Source organism: Sorex araneus, chromosome 1 (genome assembly GCF_027595985.1).
Source record: "Sorex araneus isolate mSorAra2 chromosome 1, mSorAra2.pri, whole genome shotgun sequence".
NCBI classification, from domain to species: domain Eukaryota; kingdom Metazoa; phylum Chordata; class Mammalia; order Eulipotyphla; family Soricidae; genus Sorex; species Sorex araneus.
Genome location: NC_073302.1, coordinates 372334282 through 372360630, shown reverse-complemented (window position 1 = coordinate 372360630; position 26349 = coordinate 372334282). Strand labels below are relative to the sequence as shown.

The 26349-nt window shown below is 37.7% G+C and overlaps 1 protein-coding gene across 2 annotated transcripts in view; it reads left to right on the top strand.

Moving 5' to 3' along the window:
• HDAC9 (histone deacetylase 9) overlaps nt 1–26349 on the top strand; it is a 1006394-nt gene that overhangs the window by 753002 nt on the left and 227043 nt on the right. For both annotated transcript variants that reach the window (XM_055131803.1, XM_004602237.2), the window contains one exon: nt 20750–20857. In XM_055131803.1, coding sequence (XP_054987778.1) covers nt 20750–20857 — 108 coding nt within the window. The remainder of the gene's footprint in view (nt 1–20749; nt 20858–26349) is intronic.

Below are 26349 nucleotides of genomic sequence, written 5' to 3'. Positions count from 1 at the left end.
TGTAGATTCCACAAAAAGATCATGTTGCCCCAAACTTGGAAAATATCATAGAAAATACTATGCAAGCCATGGAATTTCTTCAAATAACAAAAGAAGTTTTCCAGTATTGCATAGATTATGCTAATTGTGTCTATTGAATAATAGTTGCTGGGAAATAGACAGTACTCCCCACAGAGATAAACAGGTATACATTACTCTGTGTGCACTATAAAAATCACTACAAAAATTGTATAAGATTTAGTGTCTGATGTCTGTTATACAAAAGAAGAAAATTAGAAATGAAAACCTTAACTTCCTCCTCTACTTATGTAGTTATGGCCTCCTATCTGTGATTAAATTCTCGGGATTGCTTTGACAATTCAGAGCACAACAGGATGCCTTCTGAATTTTATTTTATTTTTTTCTTGAAAATAAATGTGACTGTAACAAAGGTATGAAAATTCTTCTTGTTAGAATGAGATAGCTTAACCATGCATGCGTCAGAGAGTCACACATGTGTTTTATACATTCTCAGGAGCATAACACCTATAAAAAGATACATGTGCAACTCTGTCAACCAAAGTGATGTCAGTAACAGGATTGAAGGAAAGAAAGCAGGGATGGCATCTGGTGGGTGTGCAGGACAGAAGAGGTAGCTAGTGGGGGAAGAGTTGTCTTTTTAGAGATTGGAGTCCAGGGGCAAGGGATGAGTTGGATTTCCTGGGGTTTTGTTTGTTTATTTTTGTTTGGGGCTACCCCCTTTGAGACTCATGCATTACTCCTGGCTCCACACTCAGGAATCTTTCCTTGTGGAGGGACCTGGGAGGATCAATTGAGATGCCGGGGAACGAATCCAGGTCAGTAGTGCACAAGGCCAGCACTCTACCTTCTGTACTATGCTCCCGCTCCAATTTCCTGTTCTGTGGTAGTGATTAAAGTGCAGAAGGATTTAGGACATGTTGAGATGCATATTGGGCTGGAGCGATAGCACAGTGGGTAGGACATTTGCCTTGCACACAGCCAACCCAGGTTCGATTCCTTTGCCCCTCTTGGAGAGCCTGGCAAGCTACCGAGAGTATCCCACCCACACGGCAGAGCCTGGCAAGCTACCTGTCTCATATTCAATATGCCAAAAACAGTAACGATGAGTCTCACAATGGAGTCATTACTGGTGCCTACTTGAGGAAATTGGTGAGCAACGGGGTGACAGTGACAGTGACAGTGAGATGCATATTAAGGGTCCAGGATAGATGGATGGAGAAGAAGTGAAAGATCAATGAAGAGGTAGAAGTTATCTCATCTGCTCACAGTACCACATCCTCTTCTGTGTGACCTGAAATATGTGGATAGCTTGGGGGTAGAGTTCTTCTATCCAGAACAGAGGGTTTTTTTTTTTGTTGCTGTTGTTCCCCTCCCCCCATTTCTGGATAAGGATTAGTGAGAGGATAGAGAGAGGTGTGAGCAAACTGGATTTACACATACACTCGCCATGCCTGTGCTCTCTCTTAAAGCCTGACCTTCCAGATCTGGAGGAGCTTAAAAGAAGGGGTGCAGTTATCCAAGCACTCAAAGATCTGGGATTCAATAGTGTAGGGTTGAGAGACGTTTGGGTAACTCCAACTCTTAGCAGCATTATGTGCTTGAGGTTCCAAGTCCCTCGGGATGTTATTTGGACAGAGTTTCCTATATAAATCGTGCAGCTGCAAATTAGATACAGTACTCTAACACCTGCCTGTTTTCAAGTATAATGAAAATGCCCTGACATTTCCCAGTGCCTTTTCATGTGCATTTTAGTGGCTTCTTGAATGACACTGTTACATTGGAGTCTCTGTTTTCTCTGGTTAGTCCCTTCTGATTTATGTGTGAGCTGCAGGATTCAGGGTAACTGACTTGTTAATCCCAATCGGTTAGTGCATAGACCAAAGGACAACCACTTATATATTTCTTCATGGTGTGATGCATATTTACAGTCCAAGGAACAAACGAGGGTATCAACTTCATAGATGCTTCTCGCTGTTAACTATCATTTCTGGTTCTCAGCAGTTATAATACCAAATAGGAAAAAAAAAACCAATGAGAAATTGAGGCTACATTATTTAAGACTAGCTGGGGTGATAGCACAGTGCATAGAGAGTTTCCCTGCATATGGCTGATCTGAGTTCGATTCCTGTTTCCCTCTCTCTCCGAGAGCTCGGCAAGCTACTGAGAGTATCCCACCTGCATGGAAGAGCCTGGCAAGCTACCCCTGGCATATTTGATATGCCAAAAACAGTAGCAACAAATCTCACAATGGAGATGTTATTGGTACCCGCTCGAGCAAATTGATGAACAACGGGATGACAGTGCAGTGCTACATACCCAAGCCATCTCAAACCATCTCAATAAAATATTATGCCTTAACTTTGAAAATCTTGATATACAGATGATTGATTTTAAAGATGAAGTTATTAGGTAAAGGGATAGGAGATTGCCTGGCTAGAGCTATTTGACAGCCCTTTCAAACATAAGCTATTTACTCCCATAGACCTACACTGAGTGACAAACTTACGTCAGAGAATACCCATGCTCTATATGTAGCTTCTAGGGAAGACCTACTTCATATTTTTAAATCTTTATCATAGTCCCAACTATCTTATTACTAGAGGTGTAACAGTGACTTCCTCTTTTACAAAAAGGGAAACTGAGGCTCAGGGAGGGAATAAACATATGCAAGCCATTCAATTAGTGGGTGGTGAGGCAGAGAACTCTTGATTCCCAAACTCTTAATCACAGTATTATGCACAAACAACTCTCCATAATTTCTACCTCATAGGATTGTCAGCACTTGTTTCCCAAATGAGAATAGCCCTGGCCATAAGAAAGCACAATTATTCCTTTTGCCAAGAACATTCTTTTTTTTATTGAAATTCCTCTGAAGTATTAAATCCATGCACTCAGACATCATTAATGGGGAGTTTAAAAATTGTAGCTGTACACAGCATTTCCATACTAACTGGAGCACTGAAAAATATCTGTGCCCTTAAACCAAACCTCTGTGGGATGAGTTAGGGAGAATCTCATTTCACACAGTAACTGAGTCAGAGTTAAGTTTTTTATGCTGGCTTGGTAGCGAAAGCATGTCTGACATGCTTTGTCTAGTGAATAAAAGAGCTTAGCATATCATGAAACACTCTTTACACAGTATGTACATTCGATTAAATGAAGCAATAGGGGAAAAACTAAAACAGTTTTATTTGTCTCTGTCTTTACCCAAATCCTGATCAGACTGACCAGGCACATCATTCAAACCATGATTAACAATGGGATATCTTGAATTTCTTGACAGACCTTGTTATCATCTGCCTTCCCAGTAATTCAGATATTATTTGGAAAATATTTGCTTCCATGTTTATCCTAAGTAAGAATTACTGTTGTCTCAGGATGTAGCACTTAGTCCGTATAAACATTATCCTTTACCTATTCTCGTGGTAGGCATGTAAATAGCATCGGATATTTTTCTAATGATTAAGAATGGCTAGAAGTTGCAGATGCAAAGCCAACAGAGCTGCCAGAAATCTGTCAATTATACAGGGAGGAGGTCTGTCCTGGGGCCCTGCCATACGTTGTGTGCCTCTTGTCTCCTCCAGATGCTGCATTAGTAGTTCACGCCTTCTTTCCATATGGAATATTGGTCACAGTATTCATTCATCAAATCTATGGTTTTACTTGGAATCTGAAGGCCCTCCCTGTAACTGTTCTGTTTCTTTTTCATCTCACCATGACTAAAGAAGCTAAGGTGTAGACATTATAACCTACAAGTGATCCCAAGAGAATGGGCTGTCATTCATGAGTTCCTTCCAGAGTTGAACAAAAAAGAGAAAACATGTGAGTTCACCCACCCATTGTCATCATAAATCCAATCCAGCTCATTTCAAAGGTCTCAGGGTTTCAGCCAAATTTCTAATATGAAGTGAAAATATACACAGAGAGAACAGGCATGCTGTATCACATAAGAGAAAGGGTAGTACTTCCGTTGTAATAAACTACAAAGCAAACTGAAACAGCGTGGGATACAATAAATACTGTATAGTCCTTGTCTTAGAAGTATATAGCTTTCACTTTTTTTATAGAAGGGAAAAAAGAAAGTGATGTCCACTGGTGTTCTAGAGGGCATGCAAGAGGTTTTAAAGTGTTCAGCCCAAGTACCTGCCATCCCTGAGTGATGTTATGATCTTAATGTATTTGTTTTTTTGTTCAGCCTTAAAGACAGAAAAACCACAACTCAAAGTTTCTTATAAGTATGATTTTATCAGACCAAAGTGATAGTACAGGAAGCAAGGCTATTTATTCCAAGCTGCCAAGCTGGCTTGACTCCTGGCACCCAGGTTACCCTGAGAACTATCAGGGGTTACTCCTGAGTTAAGAGCTGGGAGTATAACCAAGGGTGGCCTTAACCTCCTCCCCTTCAGTAATTTTGTTTGGATCTCAGTTTTGTTATATAAAGCAAGGATAAGAGATTTTCCCTTGCATTGTTATAGTCTCAAATGTGAGGATGGTAGTTTTCTGTAGAAAATAGGCCCTTTTCACTCTATTAAATAGACTAAATTAGATCTGTTTTTGTAGAGAACATAAGGACTACTCCCTTAAAGATGCAACATAAAAACTTCTTCAAAGCTCTGATACCTTAAGGTTTCACCAAGCCAGTCAATCTCATTGATATTTAACATTAGAATCAAGGTATTTTAGGACAACTAGTCAGGGAGGAGGGAATAGTGTTTTGAGAAGCTTTCATGGTAAAGCACTGAAATAAGATAAAGTATGTGAGCAGTGAAATAATATCCATATCTGCACACTATCACTAACTGCTTCAAAGGAGTTTATCAGAGCTGGGCATATGTCTCATGTGGTGCATGGTCTAGATTCAAACGCAGGCTCTGAGAGTGTCCAGAATATTTCGAAGTGAAGCAGACATGGCAGGGGTGGCCTTCCAGCTGCAAAACAACAGCAGTAAAGAGTTTCTCTGACTGAAAATTGTATATTCTAATTCAACAGAACTGCATGGTACTTGAGAATCTGCATTTCTTAGACACCCGTGATATTGCAGTTCTGTGGATCATACTTTGAGTGACACAGCCTTGCATGACTATGAGCTCGGCAAGTCATCTTAATTCTGTATGCCTCTGCTATTTTTTTCCTTTTAGTGGAGACTGGGGAGCTCTCAAGTGGAGTTCAGAGGGTGTAGGCATCCATTCCATTGATTATTGGCCAACCTTGCAGCCAGTGATTAAATACTGGGATCTGAAGATGTGTAACTGCTGGGTTCCCTCAGTAACAGAGACCCTGAGGGCTAATTCAGTGGTGCTTGAAGAACTCTTGGGCTGCACTCAACAATGCTCCAAGGATCACGAAATGCTGGAGATCTAACTGGGATCAGCACATGTGAGGCATGTTCCTTAATCCCTGCACTATTCCCTCTCTTCCCTGCCTCTGCTTCTTAATCTATAAGTATAGGTAATTATTAAAAATATGCTTTACCATCCTATTTTGAATCAAGTATGTTATGGCATCTCTAAAATTTAACACATTTGAATTACTATTAATTTTTTTTCAAGTTGAGAGTATGGCTCAAGAAGTTGGAATTCAGGGGCCAGAGTGATAGCACAGTACATGGGGTGCTTGTCTTGCATGCAGCCAACCCAGGTTCAACTCCCAGCACTACATATGGTCTCCTGAACATTTCCAGGAGTGATCCCTAACTGCAGGGTCAGGAGTCAGCCTTTGAGCACCTCCTGGGAGTGACCCCAAACCAAAGCCTACTTTTATTTAAAAAAATAGTTTGGAATGTGCACAGATCCCTGAGCACTATCTTGTGCACTCACGGTCCCTCAACCACTGTTCATTTGGGGGCTGCGTCGGTGGGCCTGGCACTGAACCAATAGCTCCACACTGCTAGCAGAAGTAGTTCTGGGAGTGATCTCCAGACTCTCTGGACGTTATATGGGAAGCCCACAGCAAAATTATTCTTCTTGAGAAATCAGTTAACAACTTGTCACTGAGGATCTGGCTAAGACTTAGAGAGGCAGCATCTCATCTCATTCAAGTATTTACAGAGCCCTGCACTTCTAGTAGAAGTAGGACTAAGGGGAGATGATAGAAGAGTTCTAGGGCATTTAGCATACTAGATTTTGCTGGGAGCCAAGTTATCTATCTCCTATCTTGAGATAGATAAAGCTGGACAATGAGGCTGGAAGTTGAGATATGCTAACTGGAAAAAAAGTGAGATTTTAAATGCACACTTAATGATACCTGTACTAAAAGACAGGGATAGGGAAGAAATGTTTCTATCTCAATTTAGGTTTATTTAACTATAGTAATACTGTCATATATAGAACATAAAATTAATTTATTTGATTTATTTATTTCCTTGACAAAAAAAGCATCATTGTGTGTTTGAACTTGAGATACAGGAACCCATTAAACTCCTGATCATAGATTATATCTTTGAGAGGAGATCTATAGGGAAAATAATGGGAAACCTCTTATTTTAAATTTTATATCTGTATTAGTCTGATCAGGCTACCATGAAAAGGAAAAAAAACTTATTCCAGATGACTTTAACAAAATAGTTTTCATCAGATGGTCTGAGGACTGGTGCTGGTACACAGGTATCAAACCGTTCCTCCCAGGCAATCTCTTAAACATCAGAAGTCGTTTCCCCACAATGACTGGAAGGCTAAGATCAAGGTTCTGGCAGGATTGGATCTGTTTCTCCTGAGGCCTCTTTTCTTGACTTGCAGCCATCTGACTTCTTGCTATGTCCTCACTTGGCCTTTTCTCAGTGCATATCCCTGTGTCTCTTCCTTTTCTCATAAGGACACTAGTCAGACTCATTTGGGACACCACCCTGTGACCTTGTTTAACCTTAAGGACCTCTTTAAAGACCATATCTACAAATACAGTTACACCAGGGTTTGGTAGTTTATTTGGGGAAGAGAACCCATTTCAGTGCTTTGCAATAGTAACATCTAGGTTGATAAACCCTGATAACCACTTCCCACAAATCTTATCAATTCTGTTTTCTCTTTTGTAAAAGTGACTAGTGATGCAGTTTTAGGCTATCATTTGAAATAAGTGGTATAATATTTGTAGAATGTTTACCTAGGTGCCCAGTCCTCATAGAAATTCCCATACTCTGATCCATTTTTTCTTTAAATGCTGAGATTCTTGCATTTTGCTTTCTTTGGATAATAAAATTGACATTTTTTGACCTCTTCTACTGAATCTAGTAATACATTAGAATTTTCTCTCTCTGAATCTTTCCTACTCCCACCCCACTATCACTATTCCTAGAAAGAAAATATCTACTGGAATCTTCAACTCTAGCTGTAAGAGAGGAGGCTTGAGGATAGAAAATTATTGAACTTCTCAAATGCTTCTTAAGTGAAAAAAGGTAATTATTTTCTTTCCCCAAACAAATAAATAAGGCATTTGACAAATGAGAAAAAATAAGGTTACAGATGCTATTATATGGACTGCGTACAGATAAATAGAATAAGCCATATAGAAAATTTAAGGATAAAATACCTTAAAATGGCACTAAAATATTAGATAATTTTTAAGTTATCAAATTACGAAGCTGTATGAGGAACTATCTAGCCCACAATATACATTATATTTATTATAAACTAATCTCTAACTGATGGGATGCAGATGATGAAAAAAGAAATCTGTTTAGCAATTAAACATTTATCCACTGTGCCTAAAATTGGCATTGAATTATCATTACATTGAGAAAACTCTGTTTCTTTGTTGAGTTTGGTGTCTTTTGGGTTTGTAGGGGGGCATATGCTCATTATTTAAGCTTAAACTCAATTTTCCAGAAATGTACCCTGGCCTTAACAGCTAGCAGCATAGCACGGCGGCAATATAAGCCGCTTAGGATTGGCTAAGGAGTTTGATTTCCAACTTGCAGGGTAGAATATTCAAGGCATCTAAGGAAGAATAATATGTTACATGAACCAAGCACCCTTCAACTAAGTCCTGAACATACTAGTGTTCAGTTTAACTCTGGGGGTATTTCTGAAAGGAATTCAAAAAAAGAAACCCAACTAGATTTAGGATATAAAAAGGAGACTATGTCTGAATTCCTTTTCTCAAATCATTCTTTCTCCCTTTAAAATGTTTTCACATCCATTCTTAGTACAGGTAGCTTAATTTCTATCATGTGCGCTTTAACTTTGTTTCGAGTGCCAATGACTGAGCTATGCTGGATGTGCTTGGAAAAGGCCCACATTCATTCAGGAAACTCCAGTTGAACTAGATCCATATGTAACTTTGAGGGGGGGAGGGAAGTAGTTTTCTGATTGGAGGTGCTTTCTGGCTTCCAGCATTATCACAGATGATTTTTGTTTTTGATGTGCTGCCAAATAGAACGTAATGCTGGAACCAAAAACTCTGGGATTTTCTTTTTTTTTTCTGTTTTCCTAGTTAATGCTTACTGGGGTCTTACTACTTTCATCATTGTGCAGTACGATGTGAAGCACTTTCCATGCATTGACTAATGCCAGTATCAATCCCACAGGGGAAAAAAAGGTGATTTCTCCATTTTGGTGGGGCACTTGTGTGGCTAAGAGACTTTCCCAAGTTTGAACAGCTTGGAAGGGAAGTGCTAGTGTTCAAGATCCCAGAGTCTAGAGTAAGCACATGAAGTAAGCTGTTATAGCATTAAATGCTGCTGATAACCTTACTAAAAGTTACCAACTGAACAATGAAATAAGATCAGGGAGACTTTATCCAAGAATCGATTCCTGGGAACCTTCTTTGAAAAGCTTATTAGGAAGTCTAACAATTTTTCCAAATCCTGAAGTTGTAGAAGTAAATACTATATGAGCAATGCTTAATTTATTGCTAGTCATTCCGTCTTGGTACAACTTATCTGGATAGTCCAAACTTATTAATAAATCTTGTAATGCACATTCCTAAATTTTACTTCTACTTTATCTTTTCTTTCTCCTTGTCTTATCCAAATAGAGAGTTTTATTTTTCTTTCCCTCTACAATCTGAGGGAAAAAAAAGACCTCTCTCTGTGAACTTACTTTTTTTTCAAATTGTGTGGTGAAAGACAAGATTTTGTTTATGCTATTTGCTCCTATAGAGCAATGCTTTTGTAAAATATAAAAATGACTAAAAGTGAGATTCCAAAGACATTCAAATGAAAAAATGTCTCACTTCTTATATTCAACACATGTAAAAATTGCTCTAAACAAATTGCCACAAAACCTTTCCAAATGTTTGCTGGTGTTTATCTTGTGAACTGGAAACACCCTAGGACCACCAGGGTACTGCAGAGCATGCTAAGTAGTGGTTCTCTATACCTAGTTTCCTAAACTGTGGGGTGTAACTTCATATGGGTTCTTGGAAATAAAAGTGCAGATTGTGAAAATTTTGGCAGTAGCAAGAGATTTCTCAACAAGCACCAACCAAAGAAGTAATTCAAAATCAAATACATAGTGATTCCAAATTGTCTCTGGCAACGTTCACCTGTGTTACATCTCTTGGGTGAAAAGGTGTGATGAGAGGGAAAAGGGGAAGAAGCCCTGGTCTAGATAGTTGGTTTTCAACCTCTCATCCATACACTGATACAAATTGTCAGGAGTAGGAAAGTTTGAACACTACCGTACAAGATTCTCCACATGCTTGGATTTAAAGCTACCATATTGTTAGTTGCTTTCTGTTTATCTCATCTATTTTTATTTGATGTGTGCATTCGCATGTGTGTCTTTTGCCAGTGATAAAACTAAGGAAGACCACTTACATTCAAGGTGTGCATTGTACCTACCACTGAGTCACATTCTTCATCCCTTAATTACTTTTTCCTTTTTCTGTTTTCCTCTCTTCCTTTGTTTTTTTTTTTTTTTTTTTTTTTTTGCTTTTTGAGTCACACCTGGCGATGCACAGGGGCTACTCCTGGCTCTTCACTCAGGAATTACCCCTGGCGGTGCTCAGGGGACCATATGGGATGCTGGGAATCAAACCCGAGTCGGCCGTGTGCAAGGCAAACGCCCCACCCGCTGTGCTATCGCTCCAGCCCCTCCTTTGTTTTTTTTATTGTTTCATTTTATTTTCAAAATCAGATTACTAGTGATAATTCATTATTTAGTAGTTTTCAAAGTATTTAATCTTTTTTATATGTATTATGTTTTGCCTGTGAGTAAGATTATTCTGCTTCAAGTGTAAGAGGAGAAGCATTTTATTTTTACATACCCACTAACCCCCCCACCAGCAACTTTTCATTATTTTTTTCAATAGACAATTACATTTACTTGGGAATTAATAAGAAAAAAAGCTTCTTTTATATTTGCTTTTATTATTATATGTTCAGATCTCTTCATTTCTTTGTGTCAGTCTAAGTTTATACCTCATATTATGTTGCTTTTCCTGAATGATTCACTTTGTCATTTTTAAAAACTCAGGACTAAAGACAGTATATTTTCCTGATTTTTGAACCATGTTTGGAGGTGTTCAGGGGATACTCCTGGCACTGTGCTTAAGGGTTGCTCCTAGCAGTGATGGGGAGATGTGGTGCCAAGGATAACACCTGAGCCCCTTATATGGAAAACATGTACCAGTACATTGATCTAACTCTGAAATGGCAACTTATGTTTTTTATCTTCATTTGTTAACAATATTTTTGCTACTAAACTATAGTGATAGCACAGAGGGCAGGACGTTTGCCTTGCACGTGGCTGACCCAAGTTCCATTCCTCCGACCCTCTCAGAGAGACCAGCAAGATACCGAGAGTATCCCTTCTGCACGGCAGAGCCTGGCAAGGAGGCCTATTCAATATGCCAAAAACAGTAACAACAAGTCTCACAATGGAGATGTTACTGGTGCCCTGCTCGAGCAAATCAATGAACAATGGGACAAAAGTGCTACAGTGCAGTGCTACATGGCAGTACTCATGAATTGATCCTAGATCTGTTTTCTGGGATAACTTGTGGTGGTGCTCTCAGCACTATAACTGGTGCCAGGGTCAGAGACTGGGCTTAAACAAGCAAGCCATAAGCAGTGTGGGAGTTGGAACCAGGACTGCCCAAGTACAAGGCAAGTGCCTTAGTCCTGATTCTATCTATCAGGCCCTAGAATTTTAATTTTATCTTTATTTAACTTTGTACAACTTCAATATAATGTGTCTCTTTTTTTCTAGTTGCCTTCAAATTTATGCCTGAGTTTGTAGCATTTTTAACTATGATATATCTAGTTTTGGTTTATTTGCTCCTTAGTGTAAGTGATTTCTTTGAGCTTTTTTTTTCTGAAGTCATACTTTGAACTTTTTGGATTGGTGGTTTCCTTACTTTTGAGAAATTATTAGTTCCTATCTCATTATTTCTTCTGTCAGCCTTTTTTTTCTTCTCCTTCCAAGACTCCAGTTCTATCTGCACTAGATAACTTAAATTCTTAAATTGACTTGTACCTTATGTTCCTAATAACTTCCTTCTAAAAATTAATATTTATTCAGAAACTCATTGGTTTGGCCAGAGAGTGCAGTGGATTAGGTACCTGTCTTACACTCAGGCAACTCAAGAAGTTCTATCTCCAGCACCACAAGTAGTTCCCCAGAAATGCCAGAAGGGATCCCAACTATGACCCAGGAATAAGCCCCGAGCATCACTGGGTGTGGCTCAAAAACAATTCAGCAAAAACCAACAAACTCAATGACTCTATAAGAGGCCTATGCTTTTATAGGCATCCCCAACACTATTCATTGACTGTTTGTCAAAAATATGAACTGCACTTCAAGTATATAAATATTGCTAGCTAATATACTTTAAATTAGTTTAAATCATTGCTGAAATAATGACCATTTTATTATGAAAATTTTCTTAGGAAACAAATTTCAATATGCACTAAACTTTCTATAGTGCTTTTACTTGTAATGTCAACCTAGACAATTTGAGTATCTCTTGCTCTAGTTTAATTCTCAGGAAAGATTCGAATACTTTATAAAAATGCTTCATTAAGAGTTAGAGTGTTTGGGGCCGGAGCGATAGCACAGCGGGTAGGGCGTTTGCCTTGCACGCGGCCGACCCGGGTTCGATCCCCGGCATCCCATATGGTCCCCCGAGCACTGCCAGGAGTAATTCCTGAGTGCAGAACCAGGAGTAACCCCTGAGCATCGCTGGGTGTGACCCAAAAAGCAAAAAAAAAAAAAAATAGAGTTAGAGTGTTTATACTCTCTGAGTACTTTCTAAAGAAATTTTGAGTTCAGCTATGACCATTGAAAATAAGGAATCAACTTGTTAGCTCCTCTGAGATACATTCTTACCTTTTCTGCCTCGGGATCTGTGTAAAATAAATCTGTGTAAAATCTGTGTAAAATTTTTTGTAAAAATAAATCACTCTGCACAGCAGAAAACACAACTCAACATACAATTTGGATTTTTAAATTTTAGTTGAGAATATTTTCAAGTGTATCTTTATTTATATTTAATATTGAATAACTTCACCTGGGGGTCCTCTTACATAACTTCATACTTCCAATATCAATCTGGAGTTCTTTGAAAGTGAAGCTATTACTTTAGCCCTTATTATATGTACCTCTTTGATTTGTGAGTCTTTCCAGACTTTTTCTTTTGTATTTTCTCCTCTTTACTCCTCTTTTCTTTTTGTTTTCTCTTCCCCTCCCCTCCCCTGCCCTCTCTTCCACTGCACCCCTCTGCTTCTCTTCACTCCTTTATTTTTTCAGTCCTTGTTCTTGGACTCTGCTTGCCTATGTTGATTACATTCCTTTTAACACCAAGAACATTATCTTTACAGCTTTAAAAAATTAACATTAAAAAATAAACTTTTATCTGCTGTACACCTGAGGCTTCTGAATAAATTGATGGGCAAAGGTAGGGTGGGAAGAAGAAGGATGTAGATCTTAGGAAAAATAATCGTTTATTTTTGCAAAATCTTAACCATATATTTTATCTTTTTTTAATGAATTCTCCAGATTTGCAGTGGAATAAGTGAAACTGAAAATAGTCATTTTTTAAAAAAAATGTTATACTAAACTTTTAGATCCTCAGAACCTATTTCAGAGGAAGTGGATGTTTGGATTGGTGGGTTTACCTAGAAAAGAGGCTTACATTCTTTCTACTTAACACAATAAATCATAGTTGCTCAAAGCTGCAAGCTCTCTATGTTTGTACTGCCAGATATGTGTATGATCAAAACCAAACACTCTTATGAACAACTGCTTTTGAAAAATCTGGCTTTTAATTAATAGAAGTTGTTTCTTTCTGTTTACTTATATAGATACCAATGATCATATGGTTTAAGACCTCTTCTTTTCCCACTGATATCAGATTTTTAAAAAGCATTGAAGGGGCCAGAGAGATTGTACATATGGTAAGGTTATTGCTTTACTTTTGGAAAACCCAGGTTCTGCCCAGCCCATCCTATTCAGTCCTCTGAGCTCACCAAGAGTTACCTCTGCGCATAGAACCAGGGGTAACCCCTGGGCATCACCAGGTGTGGCCCCCAAACAAAAACATAACAAAACAAAACAAAATCATTGAATGCATTGTCTTTTATATAGATGTTCTAGAAAAGGTAAGTTGAAATTGGGACAAATGAATGGGAAGAACTGTTAAAAAGGTTTCCTAACTCTTTCACTAATTTTTATGAAAGCGTACAAAAAGAGGGCAGAACAATCCTTAATAGTAAGTCTATATTAGTGCTGATGCTATTACATATATGAGTGTCTGGGGGAAAAGTGTTGACAAAGCTTTTCTTAATTGTATTCCAAATTTAAAAAAAAAAGAGGAAAAGCAGAACTTTAAAGTGATATGGAAGATAAAATGTTTTTTTCTTCTAGTTCACTCCTATGACTCACCTCAGCTCTCTGAACTTCTTTTCTATTAATAGCTTGCTCTTTTGACTTCATTTCTCTCTACATTTTTATTCGTTCCATATCCCATTGGGACTTACAGCATCTTTTAAAACAAACAAGCATGAAGTGTGTGGTGTGTGTGTGTACGTGTTTGTGTGTGTGTGTGTAAAAGTAGGCTTAGTAATTGTTCAAAACAGAAAAAAAAAAAACATCCAGAGAGCCAAGAATGAGATTAACATAGAGTGTGTGCTTTTGCCAGGGAGCACCGCAAGTTTGATCTTGAACTTTCTGACATCTACTTTGAAAGGTATTTCTGTTATTTACAAGATTCTCAGTTTCTAGGGCAGAAATTCTCAACCTTGGCAATGATGACATATTAGGCTATCTAATTCTTTGTTGAAGGAACTCATCTTCCTGTTACTTTGTTAAATAAATTTAGCATTATTTATATTATCTGCCTACCACAAGCTTGTAGCACATTAGTCTTAGTCTTGGTAACTTAGAAGATGTTTCAAAAATTGCTGGAAAGTCACTACTTCAGAATAATGATCAGAAATTTAAAAAATTGGGAGAAGTCCAAATTTTCCTGATACAACTTGTAAAAATTGATTTTAAGATATATGTTTCCATTTTATGGATTGTAGAGATAATAGAGCAAGTAGGGCATTAGCTTTGCATGCAGTTTACCCAAGGTTTGATTCCCAGTGTCTGTTATGGTTCAGGAGTAAGCCCTGGCAACCACTGGCTGACTTACAGTTCAAATTTTATTTATTTATTCTAGTTGTGGAGTCTTATCCAGCTGTGCACAAGAATTACTCCTTTTTCTGGCCCAGGTATCATTCCCAGTGGTGCTCAGGGCACCATATATGGTGCTGATAATGGAATCTGGGTTGGATACATGCATGCCACAAAGAATACTATTTGTTCTCTCATTTTCTCCAGTTCTATCATTAATGATATTAGCCTCTTCAACTTTTTTGGGGGGGGCACACACTACAATGTTTAGGAATTACTTCTGGCTCTGCACTCAGTAATTACTCCTGGCAGTGCTCAGGGAACCTTATAGCATGCTGGGGCTTGAAGATCAAATCTAGGTCTGCCACATGCAAGGCAAACTCTATCCACTGTACTTTTGCTTTGGCTCAATCTCTTCAATTTTTAAAAATTTTTGCTCTTTGGGTCACAGCCAGTGATGCTCAGGGGTTATTCCTGTTTCTGTACTCAGGAGTTACTCCTGGTGGTGTTTAGGGCACCATATGGGATGATGGGGATTGAACCTGGGTCGGCTGCATGCAAGGCAAATGCTCTACCCGCTGCACTATTGCACTTGCCCCTCTCTTCAACTTTTAATAGCGTCGTTTTGGTTTTAAAATTCTGTCTCCTTCAAGGTAAACTAATTTCTGGGTATATTCCCTTTAGGTAGCTGGCCAATGTCTCAGCATCCTTTCTCCAGTTCATCTTTGCAATCTGAGGATGTACAGAATCCAGGAGGGTCTTTAGATGCTTCTGTTTTCCTTTGGATATTCAGGTTTCCATGGCAACATCTGACATTTCCCTGAATGTTTTTCACCTCTCAGCATCAGAGCTGATATTCTCCTGATTTCTAATTTCTCTACAATATGGAGCTAGGAAGGGACCAGGCTTTCTTACTTCCCTCATCTTTATTCTTCTGGGTGCTGGACTTTCCTTAAAACTCCTTTATGGATTTCATCTGGCCCCAAGTTTTTCATACTTTTTGATTATAGTGGGAACTCGAGGCCTTGATTCTTCCTACACAGAGCTGAACTGAACTCTCTTAGAAGTCCTTTGCTTCAGTGGGCTCCTCAGTCCTTTTTCTCAGGGAGCTACACAGTATGTATCTGGTGATGCAGACCCACTGTTTTAGTATTCTTGTTGGCGACACAGTGCTGCTCGGTCAGTCCTTTGTGCTGGTGACCACACAGAGTAGTGATCGATCAGAAAGCCCTTGCAGATTAAACCTGAAGCCTTATGCAGGAAGGCGTGCACTCCCGCCTTCTGAGCTCTCTACACCCTCCCTCCCCCATTTATCTCTTGCACCACTCTACAGATGTCCTCATGTGTGAATTTACAGTTCAGTGCAGATGTGGATTGTGAAAATCTTTGCCGTGAAATAGTATTTTGTGTGTATAAATATAAAATACCAATTATATATTTTTTCTTTATCAATTTGAACCTCTTGCTTAGTTCATGGGCCACTGTCCTCAAACCTCTGCCTGCACTCAGCCATCTGTTGTATGCACATGAGCCACTCACACTTTCATTATCCAGAAGAATAAATCAGTGACTAGAACTAGGAGAAATTCATGGGCATGGAAAACTAAAAGACATCCTGGTCTTTTTCTATCCAAATTATAAAAAATCTTCTTTTAAAACTTTGACTGTCATCTTTATTAACTTTAACAAGATCTCAGTAACTCGTTTGTATTGTTAGAAAGATTGCTTTCTGTTCCACTGCACCATTTAGTCCCCTTTTTCTGGACCAACACATAAAATTTTCTAATACATGTAGGCACTATGCCTCTGTCTTCAGCTACTATGAATTGGAACACCTCTCTTCTCACATTCTAAACTATATGTTCCACTGCTACTCCATTGCTATCTCTGTCCTGCAGTTCTTTATTTATATATTCATCAATGTCACCCCTTTTTTGTTATTTTTCCATTCCTTTCCAGCCTATCACACCCCATATCAGGAATTACCATTAAAGGATCCATCCATTGTCTCTTACCTAGATTTTTTTTTTCTATTGCCAGCAGGTCCTAAACAATTGAAATTGGAGCTCTCATCTGAAGGAGCATTTATGCTATCACTAATATAGGAAAGAAATTTTGGTAATCTCCCTAAATATTAAAATGGGCATAAGAGAAGAAGAAATACTTTTTGTCATTTGGAATGGCAGGAAATTAATAATAAAACTCTTTTAGTGACAAGTAATATAGTAGGTGTCATATTTTACAATTAGAATTCTAATTAAACTATAATATAAAAAATACATAGGAATAGCTTTGGGTAGCTATTTTGACCTTGAAACATCATTTGGAATGCAATGTCAAAGAAAGGCTGCTAATGGACACATAACACTCTGTGGACTGAATTGTATTTCTCAAATGTCATATATTGAAAGTCTGATCCCTGATGTACTTGAACTTACTAGAATGTGGGGAAGGTAATTAAGGCTAAGTGCTATATAAGCATCCTAAACTGATAGGATTGGTGCCTTATAAAGATGTGTATATCATTCCATGAGTACTCATTGAGGAAAAGTCCTCTATGTGAGGGAATAGAGAGAAGGCAAACTAGAGGAGATATTTGAACTGGAATTTCAACTAAGAAGCTAACTGACTGCCTCTAAAATTCAGAATAAAGTTTCTGTTATCAAGTTATCAGTTGAGTAATTTTAATAGCTGCTTGAACTGACTGGACATACTTGTTTATAAATTTAAATTCCCATAGGTTACACACTTGTAAATTTATAAATCTGATCATTATAGCTAGTTGTTGACTAAATGACCACAGAACTTAGGTTGAAACAATGTTGAAGTATTTTTATATTTAAGCATAAGTAAAAAAGGGGTAGTATATGCCATAGCATCTTAAATCAAATCTGTATATGTTTAAAACTAATTTAAATATGTCTGCAGGGCTGGAATGGTAGCGCAATGGGCAGGGTGTTTGCCTTGTACGCGGCAAACCCGTGTTCGATTCCCAGCATCCCATATCATCTCCCGAGCACGGCCAGGAGAAATTCCTGAGTGCAGAGCCAGGAGTAACCCCTGTGCATCACCAGATGTGACCCAAAAACCAAAAAAAAAAAATGTCCTGCACCTTAAGCACCCACTGAGTTTCTTTATCAAGCACTGTATCAATTAAAACCCATGTCCTTATTGTAAATGTCACTTCCATCCTGTGAATAATAAAGCACCAGCCCAATGAATATTAGCTAAATTGAAATAGCAAATATCGATAGACGTTTTGTAGAGCAAAGTTAATGGTAAAGAGATTATGAGTATTATATTTACAAAATTACTTTGAAGACTATACAGTGATATCACCAAGCAAGTGGATGGCTAAGTTATGTGTGGCTATCCAATGAGTGCACCTTAGCATTAAGGTTAAAGAAGTATTGTCTTCAGATAGTTTTCTATTAAAATGTTACACTATAACTTTGGAAAAGGTAATTTTCTGATGCTTTTATTAAAAACAACAAACCAGAAACACCTTATTGAGTATTTTCAGGATATTTCACATTAAAGGGATTAGAAAATATATGTTTTTTCAGTTATGCCATACGTGAACTATTGTATGGTATTGTAGCACTGCAATCTTTGAAAACTGTAACTGTCACTGTCCGCCCGTTGTTCATCCATTTGCTTGGGCAGGCACCAGTAACGTCTCTATTGTGAGACTCCTTGTTATTGTTTTGGCATATTGAATATGCCACGGGTAGCTTGCCAGGCTCTACCCTGCAGGCGGGATGCCCTCGGTAGCTTGCCGGGCTTTCCGAGAGGGATGGAGGAATTGAACCCGGGTAGGTCATGTGCAAGGCAAATGCCCTACCTGCTGTGCTATCGCTCCAGTCCCAACTGGACTGTACAAGACTGTTTTAGTGGTGCCTTTTATTTTTTAACTTAAGCCACCACCTTTCTCTAAAATATAAAGTTCCCTAGGAAACAAACAAACAAAAAATTACTCATATTTTTTAACCAGGCAAATGGTTATGTTCTAGGGTCCATTTTGATGATTTCATCATTTTTTTTGTGAATAGCATTAAAAGGATTATTTTTGACTATGACCAGTGTGAGTGTTTTTAAAAAGTAAAGGCCATTTCCAGAATAGAAAGATATGTAGTCAAGATCAGTGATTTCTGTGTGAGCCTTTAGGCCAAGAAGTATTTGGCCTTGCTAAGTCACTGTGTATTTGCTCAGTAAATGCTTTTTAAAGCTTCTGTCATATGCTAAGACATTATAAACCAGTCACAATAGTAGAAATAGAAGTAGCTCTAGTTTGCTTATCAGTGATTCAATCCTTGCTAAAATCACATGCAAATGATAGTTATCTTATAATATCATTTATTTTGAAGAGTAAATTTGAAGAGTTTCTGAAGAGTAAATATCATTCACTTTGAAGTTTGAAATTGTTTCCTAAAAATAGTTATCATTTCAGAGAGAGGGACATCCGGACACTGAAAAATTATTCCCTTGTCTGGTGTTAGTCAGGTTTTAGTGAAGCCACAATTTCACTGACATTTTTTTATTACAAAAAACTTCTTTAAAACTATTCTATTGTTGAAATGAGCTTGATTTTTATGAATGTCTATACTTACTGTTTTCATCAGCTATTATTTACTTGTCTTTATAATGTTTTCATTGGAAATGCCACCATGGCATTGGAACAGGAAAATGCTTAGTGCTTTGTTAATAGATAATCTTGCTATTTATTATATTTGTACCATGTCATTCAGCCTCGTTCATTTAATTCTCCTTTTAAATTTTGATTTTATTAATTCATTATTTTGGGGGGTATTCCAAGTGGTAGTCAGGAAGGTTTGTGGCCACAACAAATAATTCTTGGCCAACCAGGCTAGAAATTCATTGTGAGCGGTAGAGGACTCTGTGCAGCTCAATCCCTGCAGTGCCAGACATCTAGGACATTTGTGGGTTCTTGGGGGGTTCCAGGGATGCACCTGATGATGCTCAAGGAACCTCGTCATGCTCGGGAACATTGCTGGGTATTGAACCTGGATTTGGCACTTGTAGTCATGTGCCCTAACCACTGCACTATCCTCTGACCCATTTTTTTTAAAGCTAATCTTTACCTCTCCTGCTGACTGCACCCACTCCCTTATAAAGGGATTTCCCAAATGGGATTTAATCCATTGGGAAGTTCTGATCATTGTACCATCACAAACATATTTCTTAATACTCCAAGTAAGTAATGAGTATCTTAAAATTAGATATCTACCATGGGAAGCATTTATGCTTAGAAATGTATAACATTTAAGAGAAAACACTAATATCGCCCTTTCCATGTCCTTGTCATGTGTGCTGACTTAGGGCATGCATAACAGTAAACAGCATTGTATAAAGCTAAATGCAGCTACAAATGCTTGTTTTGGTTTGATAATAATGCTTTCTTGTACAGAAGCAACCATGAATTTTAATGACCTATTCAGCTTGAATACTTCCAGTTTACGTGACGACCAGCTGCCAAACTGTAAGAACTGTTAGAATCTTCAAGCGTCTACTTTGAGAACCGAACTTCTCTTGCAATGTGACTTATTAGCTATGGATAATGCTCATATTTTACCATGAGTACCACAAACTCCTTCCATTTAGATGTGAAACCTGAACTGGGGGAAGGTGATGGAGGTGGCGGCTTCCCCACACCTACTGCTACTGCTACCTGCCCAGTAATTATCCTTGGCTCCCTGCAACCCTGCAGCCAGCAAAGTATTTGAATTTTCCCCATCTCAAACTTGCAAATCCGATTTTTATGTATAGCTAAGTGCCCTTAGCTTTTACTCAATTCACTACGGGAGCCTGGCTTCTAGCAGGCCTGCAGCCAGGCCAGATCCGGCCTATGTAATGCTGTTTGTAATGAGAAATCTAAACAGGGAATGGCAGTGGGGCATGGCAGGAATGTGTTTCCATTGGAGAAGTTGGAGTAGAGAAAAAGTATAAGCAAAGCCGTGTCCAGAAGGCCTTTTCAGCTGGCCAAGACAAAAGACTAATATTATTGTACATAGACGGTTTTGCAGCCAGCCCTTCCTCACAGATTTGCTTTCTCTCTCTCTCCCTTTCTTCCCAACTTCCCCCAACACCCACCTCCTTCCTCGATTCCTCCTCTTTCCCTTTCTTTCTCTTTCTGTGGCCTGCGTGCACTGTTTGCTCAGGTGGACAGTGACACCATTTGGAATGAGCTGCATTCGTCCGGCGCTGCACGCATGGCTGTTGGCTGTGTCATCGAGCTGGCTTCCAAAGTGGCCTCAGGAGAGCTGAAGGTGAGGTCTGGGTTGCATTAAGTGTGGGAAATCCAGAGAAGAAGCTGAAACAGAGATGTTGTTGTTTGGGAATTGTGGGGATGTGGTGTGGTCATAAAAAAAGGGGTGGGGGAATGAGGGCAGGGAGATGGTCACTAAGGTGTGATAATAACTGGTCTGTCAGTCGGTAGTAGCTGAGCCTGAGCCGGCTCCGAGGGCTTCCTCGCCTTGGGGAAGCTCTGTGGTCAGGGCATTCTGATGTGTTTTTAAGAGGCTCGCTATGTTGAGTAAAGCTATGGGCCAGGTTAAAAATACCCTTAGTATATACATCTCTGACATTCCCTCCTGGGATTCTCTTTTGAAGCCATTTAAAAAATATGATTACTGAGTACAATGTATAAGCTCAGAATACCACCCAGAGAGAGAGGGGTGGGGGGTGGAGAGAAAGGTAAATACCAGACGGGAAGGATTGGGAGGAAGAAGGAAGTTGTTGATTAGAAGGGTAATGAGCCAGAGTATGTTTTTCCACGAAAGAACTTCAAAAAATGAGCTACGCTTTATTGTCCTTTTTGTTTTTTCTTTTTCTTTTTCTTTTCCTTTGCCATTTCTTCTTTTTTGTATCATAAAAAAGAACAATGTCCAAACCCCAACGTTTCCCAGTCTAAACAATTTATAAAAGCAAGAGACCTAACAGAAGTTGACATTTTATTTGGTATTTTAACAGTGCTATTTTAAGGTATGCCATGTGCATCTTAGATGCAGTTGCCCCAATAAACTTTGTCGGTGCTAACATGACTTTTTAATGCACTAGTTCACACACTTAATAATGAAATCTGGGCAGTGACTGATTGGATCATTTTAGCAACTCTAGGGCTCAAGGGAAATATATTGTGACTAATAACATATGCACTGTGATTTTTGTTCATCTAAAATAAAATCTAATTAGGGTTACTTTTCTTTATGTCTAATGATTTTTTATTTAGTTATACCTGACTGTTCAAGTTGAGATTAAAAATGAGGATAGGAATGTGAATTTTATAATGAATTATCTACTCCAGAATTTGTTCTTAAACTCTTTACAAGTTAGAATATAGAAGTATAATTTTGATAAAATAAGCTGTGTTTCAAAGTTACATAGATGTAAATATATGCCTTATGTGTACACACTTATACATATGTGTATGTTTATACAAATAAATGTATGTATGATGTATGTGTAGTGAATAAAATGAGCATCAGGACATTAATTGCTCTTCTCAGGGGATTTGTGGAGACACATATATGGTGCTTATTCTACAACGTTTACCTTTCTTTATGAGTTATTGAAAAATGAAATAAAATAAACCTTGCAGAAATGAATTTGGACTGAAAGTGGCATAATAATTCTTGCTGTTTGAATATATCACTTGCAGCACTGGAATACTCCACTTGACTTTTTTGTTAATTTTTTTAAAAAAATTTTATTGATTGAAACACTGTAATTTGAAATACTGTTAATTATAGTTTCATGTGCACACAATTCCAACACATACCCATCACTGTAGTAACTGTATCCCTCCATAAGGTCCCAAAGGACCCTCCCTTTCAAACCTCAGCCCCCTCCACCACAGAACTCGGTTCATTTTGGTGGTGAGGGGTGCTTTATGGGTTCATACCTGGCAGTGATCAGGGGTTACTCCTGGCTCTGCTCTCAAGAATTACTTCCAGTGGTCCTTCGGGGACCATATGGGATGCTAGGTATTGAACCCAGGTCAGCCGCATGAATGGGAAATGGCCTACCCACTGGGATGTCACTCTAACCCCAGAACTCAGGTCTGTGCATCAACTCTCATGTTGTCTTGCCTTCGGCCTTTGTAGCTGTTTTATTGTGTATCTTTAGAACATGAGTTATTCTATATCTATCCTTTCCTGTTAACTTTGCTCAGCATGAGATCCTCTAGTTACATCCATGTCACAGCAAGTTGCATGATTTGTTTCCTTTCTTGGCATGCATAATATTCCATCGGGCCTATGTGCCACAACTTTATGCTTTCATCAATAGTTGGGCATTTAAGTTTTCATATCTTCATATCTTCATTGTTGTATTAAGGTCTTCAATGAACATAGGTTTGCATAAATCCTTTTGAAGTAATATTTTGTGTTTAAGGGATAGATGCCAATAATTAGTATTGCTCAGTCATATGGGAGTTCTATTATTATTATTGTTAATGTTATAATTATTATTATTATTTTCTTGAAAAAGTTGCATATTGCTTTCCATAGAAGTTGAGCCAGACAACATCCCCATCAACAGTAAATGAGCGTTACTTTCTCACCATTTGACTTTTTGATATATGTTGTTCTTCCAATTTTCCTGTAGGCACTATTTCACAATAATGTTGATAATAGAGTTTTAGGCATAAAATCCAATTATGCACTTGTCATCAGTGTCAGTGGCCTTCTACAAAAATCTCAAGAATCCCCTATCACTACCTCACCACAGTCTCTTGGCAAAAGCTTTTAAGACATTTATTGTATTTTGGGTTGTATGTTCATAATAAAACAGTTTTAATGTACACACTTAACTCATCTTTCTATCACCAAAGTGCCCAAGACCCTTAACCAGTGTTCTTATGTTATCTCCAGTCCCTCTTATTATCTCATCTCCACCTCCCAATATCCTCCTTACCTGGTATTTTCAGATCCAAAGTCAATGGGTTGGCCACAATATTACTTTTCATTCCCTCTGGTTTCTCTGTTCCACAGATGAATGAGCTATTCTGTATTTGTCCTTCTTCTTCTGATTATTTTCAATGAATTTGAAGCCTTCTAATTCCATCCAGGTTGTAGCAAGTGGCATAATTCATCTTGCCCTCATGGCTGCATAGTATTCCATTGTGTATATAAACCAGAACTTCTTTATTCATTCATCTATTCCTTTGGACTGTTTTTATGTCCTGGCTATTGGCACTGTAATGAACGAGGGTGTGCAAATATCTCTTCCAATTAATATATTTGTTCTTGGGAGGTAGAAACAAAAACGTGCAATTGCTGGCGCATATGGTTACACATACTTTTTACTTGGAGAAATCACCATTACATTTTCCATAGAGGGTAAGCCAGGCAACATTGCCACTAATAGTGAATGAGGGTTACTTTTTCACTACATTCTTGCCAACACAGGGTTTTCCAGTTGTTTTGATGTGTGCCTTTCTTGGTGATATAGTGGTATAGATTATTATCTCCTTGTCATTTGATTTACCTTTTCCTAATAATAAGTGATGGTATATACTTTATATTTACTTGTCCAGTCACTCCTACTTCCTCTTCCTGGAAATTTCTCTTATTTGTGGACATTCATCTCCTCTCCCCATTTTTGTGGTAGGGTTCTTAATATTTTGTCACAATATTTGAGTGAATTTTATTTATTTTGGACATAAACACTTTATTTGATGTATTTTGTGCAAATTCAGTAGGGTGTCTTTTTATTTAAACTGTGATTTTTGTCAAGTGAGAACTTTCTAATTTGATGTATTATTTGTTTATTTTGTTAAATTTGTCAACGAATCAAATAATTGAAAACATCTCAGAGGTGCATATCCTGGAGAACTCTGCCTATATATTTTTCAGTGTATTTTATGGATTCTAATATAATTTTAAAGTCTTTAATTGATACACTTTGAAATTTTTTATAGTTTTTTATTTTATTGACTTTATAAAACTGATATCTCACTGAATGTATTATTCCTTGGTTTTCCTCAACACACACTTAAAATTATGAAAACTCATTCATATGAATGTATCTAGCTGTGATTTATTCATTTTCATTGCTACAAAGTTTCTTTTATTCATCACAGTTTACTTGTCTATGAGACACTTCAATTTTTTTTTCAGTGAACAATGAACATTCTTCCTCTTGAACATGCTTACCATTTCATTAGGGGCATTATTAAGTTAAATGTCAAGCTTGTAGGCCAGAAAAAGAAATAACAATAAATTTAAGTAAGTAATGCAAAGTGTAACTTCAAAGTCATTTTGCCACAATGTTATTAGGAAACATGGCAGTTTAAACCTCTGAAAAATTTAGTATCCACAAAAATGACAAAATTCATCAGGATTCATATTTTTTTAAATATCTGGAAGTCAACCCAAATTTTACAATATAGGAAGCACCGATTTAAAATAAAAACAGCTGAATCTGGGTTAGAAGTTTACTACATTTTAATTAAAATAAAATTTATTTTAATTTAGAACTCTGTGACATTTTAATTCACCCAATTCTTGTCTTGCCATTTTTAGTTCTATTGTAACCATAAATAAAACTTTGCATTTGCAGTGAAATACCAGTAACTTGAGAGTTTTCAGGGGGAAGAATGGGGTTGAATTTTTTTGTGTTGGTCCCAGACAATTGGTATTGTTTGACCTGTCTGATAAATACAAGAGCCCCATTTGAAAGATTGTCTTTATTTTACCTGTGTTTTCTGGATAGACACCCAGAAGTGAAATTGCAGGGTCTAAGGGATATTCTATCCTTAATTTTTTGAGAAGTCTACAAACTGTATTGACTGAATCACAAAAAAAGTCCCACCAGGAATGAATCAGATTTGTCTTTCTTTTCTTTTTTTTTTTGGCGGGGGGGGGGTGGTCACATCCTACCAATATCTACTGGTTCTGGGATTTTTGATTTAAGCCATTCTCTTTGATGTGAGGTGTTACATTTTGATTTGCAGTTTCCTGATGTCTGTTAGCTGTCTTTAAGTCATCTTTGAGAAACTATTTCTTCTTTTCTTCTGCATATTTTGGTGGGTGGTTTGGTATTTTTGTTCTTGAGTATTGAGAGTGCTTCATAAATTTGGATGTTATCTATTTGATTTGTGATGTATAGATATTTTCTTCCAATCAGTGGAGTGGAAGAAAATATCATTTTATTTTTGCCTCATTTATTTTACATTTTGCTTATCTGATTTTTTTCTTTGCCAAAGGAATTTTATCTTTGAAAACTACACCGAAGTCAAATCTTGGAGAGTTCTGTTTGTTACTTCTTTAATGTATTTAATCAAAACAGCTTTACTATAAAGATATTTAAGCTATTTTAATTAACATTTGTTAATGGTGTGAGGTAAGGGTCTAATTTCATTATTTTGCTTGCAGCTGTCCAACGTTCCAAGTACCATTTGTTAAAGAAACTCTCTTACTCTGCCTCATGCTCTTAGCCCTTTGGTGTAAATTAACTGCTCATATATCTGATGGTTTGTCTCTGGGTTTTCAATTCTACCCCATTGATCTGAAAGTGTTTTTGTTCCAGTACCATGCAGTTTTAATTACTGAATATTTGTAGTAAAGATTAAAGTCTGGAAATGCAATGCACAAGCTCCAATCTTCTTTTTTTCCTTAGGATTACTTAGGCTATTCTGAGAGTTTTATGGTCTCATATAAATTTTAGAAGTCTTGTTCTATGCCCTTGACAAAAATACCAATGGGGATTTTAATGAGAATTGCATTACATCTGCAACTATAATTTGAGCATTGATTTT